Source organism: Olea europaea, chromosome 10, assembly GCF_002742605.1.
Source record: "Olea europaea var. sylvestris chromosome 10, O_europaea_v1, whole genome shotgun sequence".
NCBI classification, from domain to species: Eukaryota; Viridiplantae; Streptophyta; class Magnoliopsida; order Lamiales; family Oleaceae; genus Olea; species Olea europaea.
Window position 1 is genome coordinate 12,943,099 of NC_036246.1, and position 22,387 is coordinate 12,965,485.

At 33.2% G+C, this 22,387-nt stretch overlaps 2 protein-coding genes and 1 non-coding gene across 3 annotated transcripts; 1 reads left to right on the top strand and 2 right to left on the bottom strand.

Moving 5' to 3' along the window:
* Positions 1-2,362: 2,362 nt before the first annotated feature.
* LOC111400306 (protein FAR1-RELATED SEQUENCE 5-like) lies at positions 2,363-11,244 on the bottom strand. Its single transcript, XM_023027723.1, has 3 exons — positions 10,971-11,244; positions 2,690-3,603; positions 2,363-2,461 (listed from the first exon to the last, which is right to left on the bottom strand). Exons 1-3 carry the CDS (start codon positions 11,242-11,244, stop codon positions 2,363-2,365), a joined length of 1,287 nt encoding a protein of 428 aa, XP_022883491.1.
* TRNAS-UGA lies at positions 8,192-8,273 on the bottom strand. Its single transcript has one exon. It is a non-coding gene; the product is annotated as a tRNA-Ser (tRNA).
* Positions 10,981-16,424, top strand: LOC111401285 (endoglucanase 10-like). Its single transcript, XM_023028960.1, has 6 exons — positions 10,981-11,572; positions 12,309-12,592; positions 13,767-14,204; positions 14,824-14,965; positions 15,262-15,428; positions 15,875-16,424. The coding sequence occupies exons 1-6, from the start codon at positions 11,350-11,352 to the stop codon at positions 16,205-16,207; spliced, it is 1,587 nt and encodes a 528-aa protein (XP_022884728.1). The 5' UTR covers positions 10,981-11,349; the 3' UTR covers positions 16,208-16,424.
* Positions 16,425-22,387: the final 5,963 nt, after the last annotated feature.

Sequence of the window (22,387 nt, forward strand, 5' to 3'; positions counted from 1 at the left end):
GAAATAATCGGCAACGTGGCGGTAAGTAGACTATTTATACTAAACAAGGAAATTAATTAAAACCTAATTTAAAAAGGAAATAAAATTCTAGAATATGATAAAAAAAATGGAAATAAAAGTCCTAGAAATATTAAAGTTACCAAGCAAGAATTTCATCCAAATTAAAACACTACGCGAAAAAGGAAACACGAACGCATTGTTGTTTTATATGTAGTCGCATGGTTCTCATGATTCCAGCCTTGTAATTTTCGGTATGCATGTGTGCAACCGCATGCATCTTAAGGCAGTGCTGTCACATGGTAGCCGTGCTGGACTGTTTCTTCCTTGTTTGCTCCAGCTTGCTTCAGTTGCAATTTCATTGGTGACAAAAACTGATCCAGTGTCTTTTGTCCCCTGATCCAACCTATTTTGTCCTCCATTCCAAAATTTTAATTATCTAATTTTCAGCCACCACTGTATATATATATATATATATTATAGTTCAGTCAAAATTAGCCTCCAAACTGATTTATCCCTGCATGCATGGCCCTTGATAATTAAATTCACTAGCTTCCATAACTTAATCAACGGATTGGCCATCTTTAACAACCCAAATCAGCCCCCAACTAACACTTATATTATACACACTTGTCAAGCTCGAACCTCATCATTAACCAAACCTAGATAAATTTATTACAAATCGTATTTTAAAAATAAATTGTTATGGCTAAATAAATTTGTAACACGAAAAGCATAACAAAAATATCAAACCAAACTTGCAAGAACTAAAGCCCAAAATCAACTTCAAATGCATAATTCAAAATTTCAAATCTTGCCATAATAAAACCCAAAAGGTACATCAAGATCTCACAACCCAATCATACACCAACGCGTAAGAATTTATTGAAAATAAAGCACCCATTCAAACTTAAACAGATGAAATAATGCCGATTGTTAAAAGATCGATGTTGTCAAAAGACGCTTCCTCAATGCATTATGGATCAAAACTCGTTGCCACCATGACGCGGTAAATGAGGATAGTAGTAAGGATGTGCATGACCTACAAAAGGAGCGTAGTTTAATATAAAATCGTACCTTGAGAATTGAATATTGGATGGGTTGACGACAGATGCATCGATGTAGAAGTCGGGGACTGTTGTCCAAATACTTGGTTCATGGTCACCCTACAACATCATAAGAAAGCGCAAATTAAACTTTAAACATATGAATAGGACGGTTTAAAATTACTAACCAACAATATATGTGAATAGGAGAATGGTATGTGCGTGGAAGATTGTTGTTCTTCACGTGGCTGAATGGACGATGCACCGTCTGGTGGACAAGTACACCTTTCAATTGGTATTTTCGGCTTCGATGATGTTGATGGAGCCTGCATTTACAATCGAATGAATGAGACATAATGTTAGGAATCAGTTTTATTTGGGAACATAACACGTCAACTTACCTTTGGTTTCTTTGAAGTCGACTCCAACGGACCCTTTCTCTGAAGTTTCTTGGGCGCACCCTACTTTTTCACAGCTTTAGGATCCAATATGGGGCAACTTGCACTTTGTTGTGAACTTGTGAAATTTGAGGATACTAGAATAGTGCACTGCGATTGGACATTGCTTCAGATGCTCGACCTTGAACTCGTAAGTTCTTTCTCTTGAACTCCAATCCATTCCATTATCGCATGGGTCCAGGCTTCGTCTTCTGCGGCTAGGTCCGCTATGGTAGCGAATGCCTGACACATTCTATCATACCGCAACTGTCCAGGAGTGCTTACCAGCCCAGCGTAGTTAACAGCGACCCTGGTGTGTGCTCTACTGACATCCCTCCTCCATCTCCGTAGTATATAAGTATCCTGGAGTACAGTAACGCCGTTGCAGATGAGTACTGCGATCGTATACCTACAAATAATTCCTTGAAACACAAACAAGTGACAGCTACATACAATTTCATAGTTCTCTCTCTCAAATAAGACTGCAAATGTTTTTCTCCTCCGTCGATCGCCGCATAGCACATCGTCATGTACCTCGTACGTCGTCCTCAAACAACCATTCACAGAAGATACAATGTCACAATATACCTTCCCCGTGAACTCAGCTTTCACTTCCCTAAATTTTAATATTATGTATACTGCCTGGAATTGCTTCTCAATTTCTTACCTAGTTGCGCATGGAACCATTTGAGCGAATGACCTGAAATCAGCTTGGAACTCCTTCTCCACCTTATTTCGAAGTGCGTGTTCATACTGTTCCACGAATTGCTTCAGCGACATTTTCGAATGCACATATCCATCGAAAAAAGCATTCATACTCTCAGATCGTTGTGTCGTCGACATTCTGGCCCAAAATGTTGTTTTCAAAAAGCAAGGAACCCATCATCCTCTATTGTCATAAATACCCGACAACCATTCATTATCTTGCAACTCATATTCCTCTATCATTGTTTTCCAACCACCCTCAAATTCTTCGACAGTCTGCGAATAATACACCAACACGTGTATAGCCGAAAATATCGAACCCTTATCTATATGGTAACCAGACTTTTCTGGTAACTTTTTTAGAATGTGCTATAAACACCATATATGCTTCGTATTAGGAAAAACTATTTGTATTGCATTTTGCATGGCCTTATCTTGGTCGGTTATTATTCCATGCGGAGCTCGACTGTGCATGTACTTAAGCCACATCCTAAACAACCATACAAAGGTATCTGTGTTCTCATTTGATAACAAACCACAACCGAGTAGTGTTGACTGACCGTGGTGATTCACACCAACAAATGGAGCAAACGACATGTCGTATTTATTAGTGAGATACGTAGTATCAAATGTGACAACATCACCGAACTCTTTATATGCTTGAGGAAACCTATTGTTGACCCAAAATACATTTTTCAACCGTAATTCTTCGTCCAAATCAATACTGAAGTAAAATCTCGAGCACTGTGCTTGCATTTTAGAAAAGTAAGATTGTATTGTTGCGGCATCTCCCTCCCTAAGTTTTAATCGCCTCACTTTTTCGATATAGTTCCTACAATCCTTTTCCACACAAGTGAGATTCTCAAAACCACCTACTTTAACAACTGCAGAGTTAAAACTCTTGTGCAATGGAATTCCTGCCATGTCGTTTACTTCAATCTTTCGTTTCACATGTGCGCTTATTTCTCGATTGCATCGATACAACCTCAACTTCGAAGGACTCATCTTATGATTGTGGTCGAGATCTACTTTTCTAATTACACAGAAACCATGATAATCAAAAGCTGCAGAGATCTTGGCTTTACAACCTGTTTGAATTGTTGCTTGCGGCTTCAAAGAACCGCTTGTGGAACTGTTTCGTCGTCTTTCACGACTACATGTCAAAGTTATACTCTGCAGAACTCCATTGTCATCTTTCTTCGAATTCCTTTTCCTGACTGGGAAACCAACCTCGTAAGCATATCTCTTGTAGAAATCATAAACTTCATTTTCGTCGTTGAACTTCATACCCACCTCAGGCACAATCACATCTTCTTCTCCTCTCGTTTCATCCACACATAAGCTCATATTATCTTCCACATTCGCATTTTCGAATTCCAATCTTGACTTGTCTTCTACTACTTTCATAATTTCTTCTCCTGCGTCCAAATTAAATGTCCTCATTCAACAAAAATTAACCACTCCACAATTCCAAGACTGATGCATAACATTAATATCAGAGAACAAAAATATTTTATCGGAGCAGCCAATAAATTGATGTCAACATAATAACACATTGGAACATATCAACAATGGCAGGAACAATTGTTAAAATGAGGGATTTAACATCAATGTAAGAGATTTAACATTATCAAGTGATAATATCAAACTTAATGATAAGTATAATCTTTATTTTTTCTTATATATGATATAGAACTAGGTTTTGAGGTTGTACCCACCAGTGGTTGAGCTCTTTGGACTTGAAGGAGAAATACAATGTTGAGCTCAACCCGAATTTCTACAATACGTCAATCGCAGTTGCTTGCTTTGTTCAGTAAATTTGCTTTATTGTTGGGGAAAATGATGGCATGCACCTGTAGATGGTGGTCTCAGGTTGGGTGAGACGGCATCGAGAAGGCGAGTCTCCACCGGTGTCGTAGAATGTGGGCGAGAATTTTTGGGTATTTTTTGTGTACACTGTTTTTGTAAAGAAGAAGGAGCAATCTAAATGGTGGAGCCACGCTGGAAGCGTCACTTGCAATAGTCGGGGATGGATCGTCTCCGACAACGGCGTACAATGTGGAGGAGAAATTTTCGTAGCTGTCGGTGCAAATAAATGTCTGAAATTGTGTATGAGAGAGAAGAAAAAAGCCTTCCTGCTACTTTCAATTCCTGTAGCAAATCTGAAATTATTTACTTGGTCAATCAATTTGTCTTGTCTTCCCTTGCCACATCACATTGTAAGAGCACATTGTAAGTACACATTGTACAAGTAGCACCACAGGTAGTACAATGACTGTTTGTTAGCAGGTAATTTTAATAGGCTATTTGTACTTTTGCTAGCTTTTATGTACTTCATTTCATTTCATTTCATTTTTCTTAAAAAGATTTAGATCTTCGCCACATTTTTTCAAAAAAATACATTTTTCAACAATTATTTGACATTATCTATATCACACATTTTTCAATAAAATAATATTATACACAAATTCAACACTTTTCCTTATTTATTAACCACATATTTTTCATCAATACACTATTCAAAAATACATTTGCATTCCAATAACGTGGCTCAAACAAGGGCTTAATTTTACACAACTCTTCTTGGATTCCTTTATTTAGGTTGTCGAGTACATTAGCAACCTAGGCCTACTTTACAGACTCCATGGGAGGTCGGAAGTTTTAAGAATATTTTGGGCTCTCGTTTTAGATTTGTTGAATTGGGCTTAGATATTTATTTTCTCTTGTCCATGTTTCTTCTAATTATATTTTAGTGGAAATTACACCCTTACAGACATTTAAAGATCATAATTAAAAAATCAGGTTGAAGGTTTGTTTGTGCAAAAATCAAGTGATAAATTTATATTTAAATATTAATAAGAACATATTGTGGAATTATAAATAATATCCCACAACCTCAAACACACCCGCAGCAAGAATTTTTTAGGCTTCCCTCAAAAGTCAAACCTATCCTCTCTCTCCCCCCCCCCCCCCCTTCCCCCCCTCCAATTTCCACAACACACCAGTTGGTTTACTAATTTGCCGATGGTTTAATTATAGAAACGTTCGACTTCTCACTTTTTTCTAGCTTTTCGTCGAAGTTGGGTTCTGATCATGTTGTATAGGTTGTTGTAGTGCGATGCCGCCAGAATTAGGTCGCGATCTAGTGCTGAATGGCAAGGAAATCGGGGAACGATTTGTTGAAAGTGTGAGCGGTGATGTTCTGGTGTAGAATGACGAGGAATTTGGGGAAGATCTGCTACAGCTATTTAGTGCTAAATCTGCTGCTTCTTACAGTTTCTTTGTTATCTACTTTTGGGGTTTTTTGGGTAGTTTGGGACAAATAGTTGTTTAGATCTAAAATCGGATTTGTGTTTTGGTTTTGAATGTGGCGGATCTGGTGGTGGCTGTTGACGATCGATTTGGGTGTTTGGTGCGTGTGACCAATTATACTATTAGTCCGTGACTTTAAAATTCAATTATTTTGTGACTAACAGTCATCTATGACCATTTGAAAATATATAATCTGTGACCTATAAATTTTTGGATTTATGACCTATAAAATCGATAAATAAATTGTGATATGTGACTTCGAAATAATTTGTGATCTATTAAAATTTTGATTTGTGATCTCGAAATAATATGTGATCAATTAATTTGATGATATGTGACCAGTGAATAAATTTGTGACTTATAATTGTGTATATGTGACCACTAATTGTATAATTGTGACCTTATTATATTTAATTAATAAATATTTTTAATTAATTAGATAAAATCCTGATTTTTGCGTTAGTTAAACTTAAGAGTTGATTTTTGAATTGTACATAACTAATACACGGTTTATGAATTTTTCCCTTAATTATTTGGGCTTGTTGGACACTTTAGATTGTTGGTACTAGTTCTTCTCCTTGAGCCAATTATTTTAATTCTAGAGTGGTAATCCTATGGCCCAGTTTATCATGCTCTCTTGTAGTAACCACAGTGGAAGGCAGAATTTGGTTGTTCCACTTCGGTTGCTACAATAGTTTCACTCACAAATTTACAAGCTTTGTTAAGTCTAGTATTTCAATTCAATGGTAAGTCTCTTACAGCCCATATGTTATTTGCGTACAAAAAAAAAAAGGGGTGGCGGCTTGGTTCCATTGCCACTTATAACAACATGGCTGTAATATTTCTACGGGTTATTCGCATTTCATTTGATGGTCAGAGGCGAATTGAAAGCTAAGCAGTGGAAATTCTAAAGATTCTCCAGGGGAAAAATAGAGATGTTTCCTACGTTACCCATAATATGTGAAAGTATCGACGTAATTTCATAGACTCATTCGGTCTGAATGCTACATGAAGAACATAAGTCAGATGACGGAACGGGAAGACCTAAAATGTAGAAGATCATACCATGAGTGATTCGGCAAAAATTTGAAATTGCCATTGCACAAAGCTTCTGCAGACAATCAGACAAGAGTAGTTGTCCTGTTCATGAAATTAGCAAGTAATTATCAATAACTCAAAATAAATTGAATGGCCTATTCATGAAACAAAGGGTTGTCTAGAACTTCCATTAAAGAGCAAAATCGAAATAAAATTACGACACAGAAAATTACATAAAGCCAAACGCAAAAGAAATGGAACGCTCACTACTGAAACACAGGCTCGAGACTCGAGTGTTTCACTTAAATATTGCTCCCACCTTCGTAGGCACCATTTGATGAAAACTTTTCGAACCAAGCATTGGTTTCAGCTAGTCTGCTCTAGTGTCTTCACAATGCCCGGGTGTTCCAAACCACAAACCTGTTTTGAAGTTCACATGGTTGAAAACTGGTCATGGCCTTTCCCATTAGTGCCATAGCGGCAACGCTTGGAAACTGCTTTCCATGGACATTTTCCAGTGCCACTTTCGAACTTTGTGACTCACAAATCACTACGGATTTGGACTTCTATTGGGTAATTGTTGATCCATTACGTATCGAAACCAAACCTAGATTGAATCCACCAGTTTAATTCAAAAAAGTGTCGAACAGTTTGACATTTGAACAAGTTTTTGTGTGTGGTGGACAAAAGTATCAAATCGATTGATTCAATTTCACATTTAAATGGTTTTGGATATTACAATCATTCTAAGACTCGCAATAACTCAAAATAAATTGAATTTTTAACGTGCTTGTTTCGATCATTTATGGAACTTTAGTTTATATTTTAATGCAATGTCTCTCATTATTAATATGGAATTCGATGACTCGATTTCATAATTACATTTCGAACAAGTTCAATTTATAAAATTATCATTGATTTTTTATTTGGTCCGTGCATACAAAATTTAAAATTTTATTGACTGTTGAAATAATCTTAGAATCAACCAATTTAGTCCAAAACTAGCAAGAAAGAGAAAATAGTGTATCACTGTCAGTGACATCATGCCAAAAATAGTCAAGAAAAGGAAACACCGAAACCAAACCTAGATCGAATCCGCCAATTTAATCCGAAAAAAGTGAAAAATAGTTTGACATTTGAACAAGTTTTTGTGTTATGGGCAAAAGTATCAAATAGATTGATTCAATTTGATATTTAAATGGTTTTGGATAGTATAATCATTCTAAGACTCGAACCAATAACTCAAAATAAATTGAATTTTTAATGTGCTTGTTTCAGTCATTTATGGAACTTTTGTTTATATTGAATGCAATGTCTCTCATTGTTAATATGGAACTAAATGACTCGATTTCATAAATCGATGTAAATTGTGACTTTGATCCTGTAGATATTTCGATTCCAATGAATGATGATTGGTCTGCCCATACAAAATTTAAAATTTAGATACTGTTAAACTAATATTAGAATCAACCATAGTCCAAAACTAGCAAGTAAATAAAACAAGAAAGAGGAAAAAAGAAGGAATAAAAAAATAAAAAGATACTGTTCATCTTCTTCTCTACTCTCTACTTATCAAAACTGAAAATTTAAGAAAGAAAAGACTTAAAACTGATTAACTAAACAAAGACTAAAGCCACAGTACAATTTTAAAAAGTTCGTCGACAGCAGGGTTCGAACCTGCGCGGGCGTAGCCCAACAGATTTCAAGTCTGTCTCCTTAACCACTCGGACATATCGACGTTTTGACATCTGGGTAGTTTTATATAATTAAATATGTGACATCCATTCCTATTTTCCCAATTCAAAATACCCCCTTTAGTGCAATAATTAAAATCTTCCATTCCACTCTACTCAACAACCCAATCATTTTATTAGCAGTTACAATCGAAGGCCTAATGTTTAATTTACTTTAGTTCACCCGTCACTATAATTTATTTCTAACCTATTTCAAATAGAGTATTAAAACAATTCACATAATTAATCATATTTATTGATAATTAAATCTAACATTATAGATATACTAAAATATATTTTATGAGACAACTTTTTCGAGAAATACTACTATATATCGACAAAATGGAAATGCAGTTTTTAGAACTATTTTAATTGACTACTAAAAATACAAATCGATTCAAGTTTGAGAACATGTTGAGTCGATATGTTTGAATTCATAGTTACTCTAAACAATTCTTGATTCTTATTGCGAGTTCAATGAGTGCGAGGGTCCATTGGAGGATAATAATTGATGAACAATAATCTTTTACATAAGATAATTAAAAAATAAATAAAATCATAATAGATAGTTATGACACTGTCCCCAACTGTAATCTCAATAGTTTAATAGATTCAAGCAAAATTTCACATTGATTGACATTTGAGTCTATGTTTGAGTTGGTCAAGTCCGACGTGTTTAAAAATCATATTATCATCATACAAGGAGAAGTTAATCTTGTGAATTATCTTGAGAAGATTAATATTTATAATCAATGGTTGTTATGAATGTTTCTAATTCATTGTCCAATGCATCACGAGCTCTCAATGCATTGATTAATAAATTTGAGGTATCAACATCACTAAGACGAAAGGTTATTACTAGTAATCACAAATAGCAAAGAGTTATAAGAAAAAAGTTAATTAAAATACAATCAAACTGAATAAGACATGATCTGATTCGATTCGATTCTGATTTAAATAGAATCAAACTGAATCAAAATTTTCTAGTATTTAGTAAGTTGAACCCTTTGATCTAAATTTAATTATGAAACCAGTTTTGTTCAGTTCAATTCCATTCGATTCTATATTATAATTAATTTTTTTTAATATTTACAACAATATTATATTAATCCAACTAATGACATGTTCAATATAGAAAACATACGAAAAGAAATGTGAAAATATTCACTAATAAAAGGGTGAAAATAAAGAGCACGACAAGGAAGATAGCTACTGAGAGAAAGGAAAACATGAAAATGCAGGAACTCACAATAAATATCTTGAACACTAGTTATAAATTATATTATTCATATATTGAGCATGAGAAATTATTAAAAATGAGTGAGATGAAGCTTATATTGATCAAAGTGGAGGAACTTCAATGAATAGGGTTGGAAAAAATGAAGGTAAGATGAAGAGAGAAACAGTTGCCCAGCTTCGATTATTTGATAAATTGCAGAATGATTGAGAAAAACTTAGGTCACCTAACTTTGATTCTTTGAAATTTGAATTACAAAGCCCTTGTTTGATTCCTATATTTTTAAAACTCTTTTTCTACATGTCCATTTTAAACCACAATCATACAATAAAATATTCCATACGTAAATCCAAAATTTTTCATACTTTTGATCATATATTCTTCTAAAAGATACTATTTAAAACTATTTTTCTTGAAAAAAATGGCCACTAAACAGGGGTAAAGTTGAGCTTGATGTGAAAACATGAAAATGATATTTTGGCTCAATTAAATAAAATAGGAAAATCATATTTTCGGGCTCAAGTAATTAGTTGGCAAATTAATTTTAAAAAATTAAAATAATTTAACTTATTTAATAAAAAAATTGGAGAGATTTGATTTTTTGGATCTTAGTTTAGAACTAAGAGTCGAACCAAAATCTTCGACTCTCGATTTTGATACATATTTGGGTATTTAACTTAAGAAGAACCATTCGAATTGGTTCGATCTGGTCTGGTCCGGTCCGATTCGATTTTGCTTTGAAGTTTTGTCCAATTCTAGAAAGAGTAATGTTATTTAGCATCACTGGTGTTAAAATTTCAATCTAGATAACACTAATATGATATTAAATAATATGTATAATTAAATAAATAATTTTATTCTATCTTTCATTGACTATATCAGTTATAAGTAATGCTATTCATAGTAAAGATTATTAATATTTGTCATACGTGACATATATGTGATAGTTTGTTATTTTATGTATGAGACGAAAACTATCATATTAATGCATCAAATAACAAATTGTCATGTAGAAGGATTATCAAAAACTATCATATTAATGTATCAAATAACAAATTATTATGTAGAACGATTATCAATGGTTCTCACTATAAATAATATAATTCATCAATTTGATTTTATAGTACCAATAATGTTAGATAACATTATTTTATTATAAATAAAATAGAGGCCACTGTCAGCCAGTGTTAATCACAATTCACAACTAAAAATAAAGTGTATTGTATTATTTTGGGGAACCTTACTACATGTACACTATGGAGTACATTTTAATTTACACTTTATCACAAGTCATTATTTTATTGGATAGGCTAAATTTTAAACAATTTTTTCATTCAATTTCTATTTGACAACAATGCAAATGTCAATCACAATATTAAAAATCAGTGTACAAATTGCAAAATTCTATTTTGAGATTCCTTTTGAGAATCACCTCTCAACCTAAGAAAAAATCTATCACAACTACCATGGGCATTCTCGTCATTCCGCCAGGATGCTAAACCCCCGAGAGAGAAACTAGGACAAACATCATCGTCATAGGAACTGTCGGTGAGAGATTCTGCCTTGCAAGAACCCAACTGTCGAGATCCATCGACTCCATTAAACCAACCATTTTCTCCCTTCAAGCCCCAATTTCTCCAGACCCCTTTCCCACATTGCCTTCGAATCACTCTTAAAAACTCCATTCCGTGTACAAAGAATTCCAAACAAAGATCAAAACCTTGTAATTTGCCTCGCATTTTTCCGTGCGGACCATTTCGTTTTGCATGTTCAGATCCAGCAATTAAGACCCTTATTCCACCTATTTCTACATTTGCAAGAAAATTTCTTTATTCTTCATAAGAATGGGAGAGAAATCGGGGTCAAGAGGAGGATGGTTTGGGTGGTTTATTGTGTTGATAGTAGTAGCAGTAATTGCAATTGCAATTGCATTAACTGTAAAGCAGAAAATGCACAAGAATGGATCAGATTTTGAAGCCGCTCCAGTTCCGGGGCCTCCCGGTGCGGTTACGCAGAAATATGCCGACGCTCTCAAAACTGCTATGCAGTTCTTGGAGATACAGAAAGGTCTAGTCAGTCTCTCATTCTCTGTTATTTTTCCTTTTAAATTGAACTTGTGATCTGATTAGACCCGTGTGTAATGATGTTTTTGTCATCTTTTGGCTGCAGTAGTTACTATTTTGATACATTACTGTACTCTTGAATACTTCATTTAGATCATGTTTAGATTCGCTTAAAAGGTTTACTTATAAGAAAAATAAAATAAATTATTTTTTTGTTGATTAAAGTTCAAAATAAGTGAGTGAGTTGCTTTGACTGTTTCAAAATCAAATACTTTTCTTAACTAAAAATAACAAAAAATTAACATATTTAAAACGTGTTTAGAAACTATAAGTTTTTTTAAGGTAACTTAATTCTTTCTAAGCTTAATTAGCCAAACATGTTCTTGGTCCTTTTATTTTTTAATTTTAATTATTATGGTTCTGTTTTGTAATTATGTAGCCCGTGTTTTTTAGTTATCTTAATTAATTAGTTCGAATTTTCTTAGTTATTTTTAGATGCCTTGTGGTAATTATGCTGTTATTACTTCAATGTTTGAATATCTGTATTGAATTGTACTTATAGGTCATTAATTGTTACTTTCTTGATTAATTTCTTTAAAATGTTCAAAAAAGGGATTATTTGCAATAATGTTGTAATCTGTGATCATTAAGAAACGGAAGTTCATATTGTTAGATTTCTATTTGAAGTAATACTTTCCATTTTGAATTTGGTGTTGGGAACTTGCTATTTTATGTTGCAGCCGGGAAGTTGGTGAATAATAAGATATCTTGGAGAGGTGATTCTGCTCTGAAAGACGGAAGTGAAGCAAGGTTAGATCTTTCGAAAGGTATGTATGATGCTGGAGATCACATTAAGTTTGGATTCCCGATGGCTTTCACGGCCACAGTATTGTCGTGGACCATCTTGGAGTATGGGGATCAAATGAAAGTGGTGAATCAATTGGAACCTGCTCAGGACTCGCTTAAGTGGATCACCGACTACCTCATAAATGCTCATCCTTCGGAAAATGTCCTTTACATTCAGGTTACTCTAATTTTCTTTTCTGACCTCCAACCATTGATTAAGAGCCTATTAATGATCCTTGTGAGAAAGATTTTACTAATTTCCTATCAAAATTGTTAGATATCTATTATATGCATTATCTTTTGTATAGCAGTAATATATAGTTTACCCAAAGTTATCATTATACAACAAGTAGCCACTCTAATTCAAAGTTATTCACCTCCTAGATTGACTTGTAGCCTACGTGTCCACGTCCTTATGTGTTGGCATGTCCATGTCTCGTATAGTGTGTCATTGTTCGTGCTTCTTTTGCTTAAAATTCATGTGAAGACACCTAAATAAAATGGCATTAGGGGTCCATTTGGCCCAAAGGTTGTGAATAAGAGCTTTTTAGAAGAAGTGTTTTTTTTTTTTTTTTAGTAGTGGAGCTTTTATTAAAAAGCTTTTCAATGCTTGGTTGTGAATTCAAAAAAGCGTCGTGAATATTAAGCCCATGTTGGGTTTCAAAAAAGTGTCGTGAATATTAGGCCCATGTTGGGTTTAGCTAAAAACCAGACTTTAGGAGATTTTGACGTGTGGTTGAAAAATTGATAAAAGTTGTGGATGCCATTAAATGTGTGGTTGAAAATGAGTTTTAGCAAATATGGGTTTTAAAATTGTTTGGTAGTATGACCATAAAAGTGTTTATGTATAATCTTTGTATTTATTTAATTGGGTTAGATAAGTTAGAAAGCTTTTTTCTGAGATATTAATGTGTATTTTTTTAATTTTTAAATTACAGTTTCCTTAAACGCTCAATTGGAGTTTTTTTTTTCTTAGAGAAATCATAATTTAGCTAAAACAGCATTTTTCAGCCATTTTTTTTTTTTTTTTTTTATTTTAAGAACTACTTTTGACTTTAACCAAACAGTCAACATTTTAAGCAAAAGTGCTTTTGACCTCCAGGAAGCTCTTTTAGTGTTTGGAAAAGCTCTTTCAAACACACACTAATTTATACCAATCTCTACTTAAAACATGTTAGCGAAAAATGTTTTTCTTTATCTAATAATTACGGAACTAATATGTATGCTCTTTACATTGATACAGAGCTTGGCAAATGCCATTTAGCATAGAAATTTGTTTTTTTGTATGTTCTTTCTTTTAGTTGATCAAATATTTCTAAATTGTTTTCTTTCACAATTTCAAATGTTGGCAGGTGGGCGATCCTAAAGCCGACCATGCTTGTTGGGACAGGCCTGAGACCATGACTGGGGAAAGACCACTCACGCAGCTGAACACTTCTGCCCCGGGTACTGAGGTTGCTGCAGAAACTGCGGCAGCTATGGCAGCGGCATCCCTGGTGTTTAAATCGACTGACTCTGAATATTCAAGCCTGCTTCTGAAGCATTCTAAACAACTGTTCACTTTTGCTGACAAATATAGAAAATCTTATAGCGTTAGCATTCCCGATGTGCAAAACTTCTACAACTCTACAGGCTATGGGGATGAGCTCTTGTGGGCAGCTAGTTGGCTTTATCATGCAACTGGGGAGCGATCATATTTTGAATACGTGACTGGAAAAAATGGTGAAGACTTTGCCAATTGGGGAAGTCCTACATGGTTTAGCTGGGATAACAAGCTGGCTGGAACTCAGGTACTTTTTGTTCTTTCAAGAAATTGATTTTCACCTCTTTGGAGAATATTTAAATTAAGCCCTTAAATTGCATTTGGATATAGAATTTTTTTTATTGGATTTGAAGTTAATTAATTTGTTATTTATTTATAGTATGAACGATTTATTTTGAGCTAATTGGCTTCTTTTAGAGAACTAAATACTCCATGGTTCCAGTTGCAAGGTACATTTTAACGTATATTTCTCAAGAGTTTACTTCCGTAAAATTCTTTACATCAATAGCAATTTTAGGCACAAGAAAAATGCTTACGGTGTAAGAAAAACGCTTACGGTGTGTTTGATAATCGGTATTGGTCAACATTGCAATGTTATATCGAAGAAGATTTTAACGTATATTTCTTATTTAATCCAATCCGGTGTGGTCGAGTCTAGTGTATCAAACATGTCATTTAATTTTATTTATTTATTTTTTTGTGAAATTTTATTCACTTATTAGGCTATATCGGCCTGTCTTACAATCATTGATGTTAATATACATGGCATAATATTCTGTAACTTAAATATTCTAAATATTTTATCCTCGAATTGTATTAAGTTGTTGGCTCGTGGATTGAGAGAGTAATCCAATGCTTTGCTGCAGGTTCTTCTGTCCAGGGTTAACTTCTTTGGGTCAAAAGATGTTTCAAGCTCCAATGTCCTCCAAAAGTACAGGAAATCGGCAGAGGCTGTCATGTGCGGCCTCCTACCAAAATCTCCAACTGCTACAACTAGTAGAACTGACAGTAATATTCCTTCTGATGCTTTAATACTTAATGCATTTTAATACGTAGTATGGACATGACTGAACATGACTGGATATTTTTAAAGAAGAAAAAAGTTAAAATCTTGTTCGTAGTACACTCGAATCTCCTCTAGTACTACTTACCGAACATCATTAGGTTTTTACATTCATTATTCAGTTTCCTGACTTTTGACCCATTGCTTGTCTTCAATATTGTTCGCACAACATTAACAAGTTGAGTTCTTTCTGCATGTTCATTCATTTCAAGTTTTGCTCACGTGCGGTTTGTTAATGCAGACGGTTTGATATGGATCAGTGACTGGAATGCTCTGCAGCATCCTGTGGCATCTGCATTTTTAGCCGTTGTATACAGTGATTACATGCTTTCATCTCGTACCGCAAAGATATCTTGTGATGGAAATAACTATAGGCCATCGGACCTGCGGAAGTTTGCCTTGTCACAGGTACATTTTTATCTTCACCAAAAACTAAAACCTGATGACTAGGGACGCCTTTCAAAAGGCACCGTGCGATATGCATTCTCATTGCAAGACGACTTCAGGGATTCCACTTATTTACAGTAATCTTGCAATTGCGACAATTGCAAAGTCGAAAGCAATAATGATTTCTTTAAAGAAAGGACGACTGAATGTAAAAGTAATTGTTAATTGATAGTAGAAAGCTTTAAATTACAACAGTTAGAGCTGGGGATGAACTCAAGAAATCACTTAGTAAACTTTGCGAATACTCATTATCAGAAGTCCAAGTTTGGTTAATCATAATAAACTTTTAAAATAAAAAATATTTACACCAGAATTGAGCATTTACCGTCCTGTGTAACCGGATCTCTTGTCCCTGTGGAGCTCACATGCTCCAGTTCTTATATATGATTGTTATCACTTTGTTTCAGGCCGACTATGTATTAGGTAACAACCCCTTGAAGATGAGTTATCTCGTGGGCTACGGGGACAAGTACCCACAGTATGTGCATCACAGGGGAGCCTCAATTCCAGTAGATGCAACAACTGGCTGCAGAGATGGTTTCAGGTGGCTCAAGTCAGATAAACCGAATCCAAATGTTGCAATCGGAGCACTAGTTGGTGGACCTTTTCGCAACGAGTCGTTTATTGATTCAAGGAACAATTCAATGCAGACCGAACCAAGCACATACAACAGTGCAGTCATTGTTGGCCTTCTTTCGGGTTTGGTTACTACATCTTCAGTTGCTCAATCTTTTACATAAGGTGGTATCTCGAACAAATTACTCCAAAATGCTTGCATTATAGTAGCTATACGATGATATTTTTTCCTCGCTTTGATATTTGTAGTTACATATTTTGCCCCGTAGATATCAACTTCTTAGTCTTACCACGTTTGTTATTTCGACTATGCTATATGTACATCACAATTTTCAGATTTGTTTATGTTGAGATGATGTCGTGAGATTTTATATCTGCTTATACATGTTTGATTGGTTTTAACAAATTTATCCTCTACATTTGATATCCGTATGCTGCCATTGCATACCTGTTCATGTTTCTTTCTTGGCTTTTGTATTGGAATTGTAGCCATATTCTTGTAGTATTTCCAATAGTTGGGTTATATTTCGTCCCACATCGAGTAATTGAATGTAAGTTTATTTTGAGTGAGGATCATCTTGCATGCATGTGACAGTTTATTATTTACTGTATTAATTTGGTAGTTTTTTATTATTCCATGCATCGAATAATTAACCATCATATAAATGCTACGTAAGACAACTACCGGTAGTCCTCACTATGAATAACAATACTCATTTGATTAGTGGAAGTTTAATGAATTATAACTTATGGAAGTTTAATGAATTATAACTTATGTATGAATTTTTTTGTAATTTGTTTTTCCCTTCGATTTCTTGCTTTCTCTGGTCTGTTTTGCTCTCTCGGCGAATGATTATTGTCAGATACACTTGAATGCATATATTCTGACCGGTGGATGCATAAGTAGAGTAATACACAACACACGATCCAGATAACGTAAATGTCTTAAGAGATGTCAACATATATTTGGTATAGTTATTAATCTAATTAAAATCAATTTTTTGATCATTATTTTACTATTTCAACTGTCATTTTTGAATTCTTCTCTTACAGATAAGACTCACTTTATTTCTAACGGTCAAAAAATCAATTATCAAAATTCCTATCAAACAAGTACATACATTTTGTTACATTTTTATATTATTTCGTGGTTAGAAGTACTGGAAGACCTGACTCAATCCAAAAAGTGCTGTTAATATTAGGATGATTGAAGGTCTTTAGTCTTTGTTCATTATATTACTTACATACTTAATTTTTTTCGACTCATTTTTATATTCATATATTCGACAGATGTCTTATGTACCTTTGATTATTGTCAAATATATTGGCGTCAGTATTTATTGGCAAAAGTTTGTCATAATAATATTTTTAGTGTCAATCGAAATAATCAAGAATTATCTAATTCCGTCATATCACCTACGGTAATATAATTCGTGATTATACAGAATTTTTATCAATAATCACTTGCTCTATTAAATTTTTTTTATAATTATTTTTGAAAAGGCTCGTAAAAAATTATCTAAGTGTATATATATATATATATGTACACACACATACATACTAGTCTAAAATCGAGTTAGACCAGAACAATTCCACATATCTAAGGTCGGAATGGGACTTGTGTTTTCACTTGTAGTGTGCAATTTATCTTGATTTTTAGCCTCGTTTTAAACTAATTTTTCATTCAATTCATTTTCAACTATGCATTCTCTTAATTAAATAATTTTACAATTAAATCCAAATATTTGTTGGAAATATAGCGGTGGTGATGAAATCGAATTATCACATACCGTATATGTAGTTTAGATATAAATTTTAAGCATGTCGTATATGTCGCTTACCGTATTTGTAGGTAGCTTACCGTATATGCAGCTTATCGTATTTGCAGTTTACCGTATATGCAGTTTACTGTATTTGCAGCCTACCATATTTGCAACTTATCATATATATGCCTACTGTATTTGTAGAAAGCTCACCGTATTTGCACAAAATTTTTACAAACTATTTTTATTTCATTTCATATATAGTATTTACACATATTTGGTAGATACTGTACATACAACTAACATATTAGATATGCACTTACGTACACCAAAATGTAGAAATACCGTATTTGCATATATTATTTAAATAAATACCGGTTGGACAACTACCAAACCGAATGTATTAAATTAATTAACTTTCTTCAGATTTTTTTCGACATACAGATAATAAACTGTAAAATTATATGAAGCACATATAACAAAATAAACTAAAAAAATCTACGAAGTATAAGATTAAAATGCAAATATGTAAATCGCTAAATAAATAAATATGTTAGTTGCAAAAAATAAATAAATTTTCAACTCAAGGCTTGTGTGAACACAGTTTCCTTAAAACAGATTTGCCTCCTCACCATAAGTACTTGAGGTTTAATTCGAACGTCTGTTTCCCATGATACAGCAATAAAACTTGTAGAATCTGAGTACCGCAGAAACTACTCCGACGAACGGATTTAGGGTCTGAACTATATCACCACAACGACGACGCCAAAATTGCAACAGTTTAGGTATGCGGACAACAAAAATATGTGGACCGTATATTTTCATGGATTGTAATAAGGTGTGTATTGTCATGGTTGAATTGTTGGAAATGAGACTTAATGTAAGTTTTAAATCTGTCTATTAACTTCATAACAATAAACAGTGGAGTTGCTTCAATTTGTGGGAGTTTTGGCAGTTTTCGAAAATTCTACGGATCCCACCTAAAATATTGCCAAAAGTGAGTCGTTTACTCATTTTTTTCAACAATATTTTCTCTATTTTTTAACCACATTCTCAAAAACTCACTATTATAAAACGTATTCTATGCAAAAACTTAGTTCAAACACACCCTTAACTAATGAACAAGCAGGAAAATGAGCGATATATATTTTTTCTTTTGATGAGAACCTGACAACGTGTTCAATGTATGAACATCTTCGTTGTGTTTATTATGACAATTGACATATGTAATAAATCATCCACCCTGGCTTGGACCCTTTAGGTACATTCGATGGCATTTCGATGTACAACAAAGTAGGCGTGTCAAGACATATCCATTAACAAACCTATTAATGTACTCTTTCTACATGTCATACAAATCCTTTAATTTGGTGTTATACTATAAAAAGATGTTATGTTAATAATAAAAAATTTAATCTTATTCTCGACTGATAATACCAGTGTGTATATTATGCCTAATATCACGATAATATTAATTCATGTGACTACTTTAATTACTCGTACACCGTGCATAAGACTACGCATGCTTCGCTTAAGACTCTAGTGCAAGGCAAAAAGGTATACCAATTTCCTTAATTTACATACAAGGACATAAATGATGTATCGCTTTCTAATTTAGTTAAAGGGTTTCGAAAAATTCATATTACATTCTTTAGATGAACTTGGCGAAATTTCATTAACCGAGAAAAATCAGATCACGATTGATTTTTGAATAATATTATCTATAAATTTTGGACCAGCCAACATAAATTTTATAATATAGCTATATTTACTAAACCCATCGAACACCGTTGTTTTCATTATTGCTTTATTGACGTACTCACTGTGTTTGGGAGATATTTTTATGTAAAAATATATTTTTGAATAATAAATTAATGAAAAATGTGTGGTTGAAAAATAAGAATTTTTTTTTATTTATGTGTAATATTATTTTAATAAAGAATGTATTGTTGAAAAAAAATGACAGAGAAATACATTTTGAAAAAAATTAGTACCAAACGGGGCCAATTTGTACTTCAATGCAGCCAAATTCAAATTTATTCATAGCTGTCTATTTTCAATATTCTTAATCATTTTAACAACTTTGGTAGATCAACTTAATCCCATTCATGTGGGAATTTTTCGAAGACATTCCATAAATGATAAAGGGGTATCATTAGCAAATGCAATAAAAAAGGATTTTATATTCTTACTATGTATATCCTAACATGTACATATCATTTATAATTTAAAACCCTATTTGATTCCCTTCACATTAAATTTATTTCTCATACTTAATCACACAATAAAATATTCTACACGTAAATTCAAAATATTTTCCTACTTTTTAAGTACACGTTTTCTAAAAAATACTATTCAAAATATAATTAAAAATAAATAAAAATTAAAGGTTACCAAACAAGGGCTTGAATAGCCTATGGTGTTTGGGAGGGGCTTGAATTAGACCTTAATTCCTAAATTTGAGACAATAATAAGCACAAAATCGCATGTTTCTATTGGCTCAATGCAAAAGTTACGTCCACTTGGTATGACATATTTCTCACTAAACAAAAACAAAAAAAAAAAAAAAAAAAAAAAAAAAAAAAAAAAAAAAAAAAGAAGCCGAAGTATATCACATTCCTCTTTTTTCTTTTTTTTCTTTTCTTTTCGTTTTTATTCAAAACAATACCTCTTAAAATTGTTTGCTTGTGATAAAAATATGTTAAAGTTAATATTTAAATGATATGCATTTGATTATAATTAATAGCTTAAACTGTTAGATTATTAGAGCAGCTAAAGGTTATGGGTTCAAGATAATATTTAAATAACATAAATTTAATCATATTTAATACCGTAAATTTTTAGATCAAGTTATCCAACAAATTATGTCAATGCAAATATCTCATTAATTCAGGCTCTGTTGTCGATTTTATCCCGTAAGTAAACGGATCGTAACAAGTAATAAAGTGGACATTTTGAGTCCAGACTATCGTTCCCACGAGGACTGTACTTTTAAGACGAAAATAAACAAAAACAATGATTAAATGTGATTTTTATTCTAAATACTTAAAAATGCGATTGGATGCAACGAAAAGTGATTGAGAATTCAAACAATAAATGGACGTTAGGACGGAACAATTTCACCTATTGATCACCTTTACTTCATAAATCGAGATTCATAAAACCTAAGGTAATGTTCGATCGAATTCTTCTATTATATTCAACTTACCCCTCTCGAGTTCTCATTGAACCTATTTAATTAGTTTAATTACATATCTCTATACAAATTAAATTTAATTAAACGAAACATTAGTTCTAAGAATTTACACACGGCCACTGCAATCAATATAGGTATCTCTACACGTTATATCAATTTACCGGATTTTAACATGTGGTCTAAACAAATAATCTGCATCTCTACGCAATCATTGTTCACAAATCATCTAATTAGTGATCAAGTAATTAAATGTATTAAGAACAATATTAAAATCAACACATAAAATATAAAAGCACTAGAATCTCAATTGCATGAAATAAAGGATTCCAAAAGATTATATTGTTCGCCCTAAAATCAAATTTAACTACTCATAATAATGGAAGAAAAATAGGAAATTATCTTAGAATACGTCACCGGATTTGTAATAAAAATGTAGAAGAAAAAGTAGAATTCTTGTATCAAGATCTCCTTCCTCTTCCAATGAATGCTTCTAATCTTCAATTGCTTGGTGTTAATCTTCTTGAATTTCTCTTTTCAATCTCCCTTCTTGTTGTCTTCTCTCCAATATGTCAAGAACGCGTGGCTTGATCCCATGGATTTTTAGCGTGCGGCTCTTCTCTCCTTTAGGTCTTCAATTCTGTGTTTATAATGTCTTGGAGTTTAGGGAAAGATTTGGAGATGAGTTGGGCCGAAAAAGAATGATAAAAATCTAATAAAAATTACTCTCGCACGGTGGCGCCTGGGCGCTGCGATTTGGGCGCCTAGGCGCTGAGGGATAGCGTCTGGGCTCTGAGGACTACTTTGGTTGTACTAGACAGTTTTCAATATTTTTGTAATAACTTTTTCGTTCGATATTCGATTGAAGTGATTCAAGATGCTTTGGAAAGCTAATTCAAAGGACTACAATTTTGCTTCAGGAATCATTCTCCAATTTGATCTTTTTCTATGTAAAAAATGAGTCTAAATGTGAGACCAAAACTCCAGGGCAAAAATTTTTTATATTGGAAAATGATTTATGATCATATCTTGACTAAATTTGATTCTTTTGACACCTTCCTTCATCCAATTGGCTTCTAGAACTCTCGGATCTTCATTTCAAGTTTCGACACAACTTTTAATTAATTACATTTTAATCCTCGAACTTTGGATCTCTTACGTTTTGGTCATTTCATGCAATTTCGCTAGCTTTTGCCTATTTCCTTCCTTTGACCTCTTTTAGCTCTTGTTTTCTCCACTTCCATCAATCATAAAACAACACCAAAATCACTTGTTAGCACTTCTAAAATACTGTCCAAGATAGCAAAATCATGAAATTAATGACATAATATAATGAGTGTAAATCATTCATTAAGCTCCTTCATGTTTTGTTTACTCGAAAACACTCC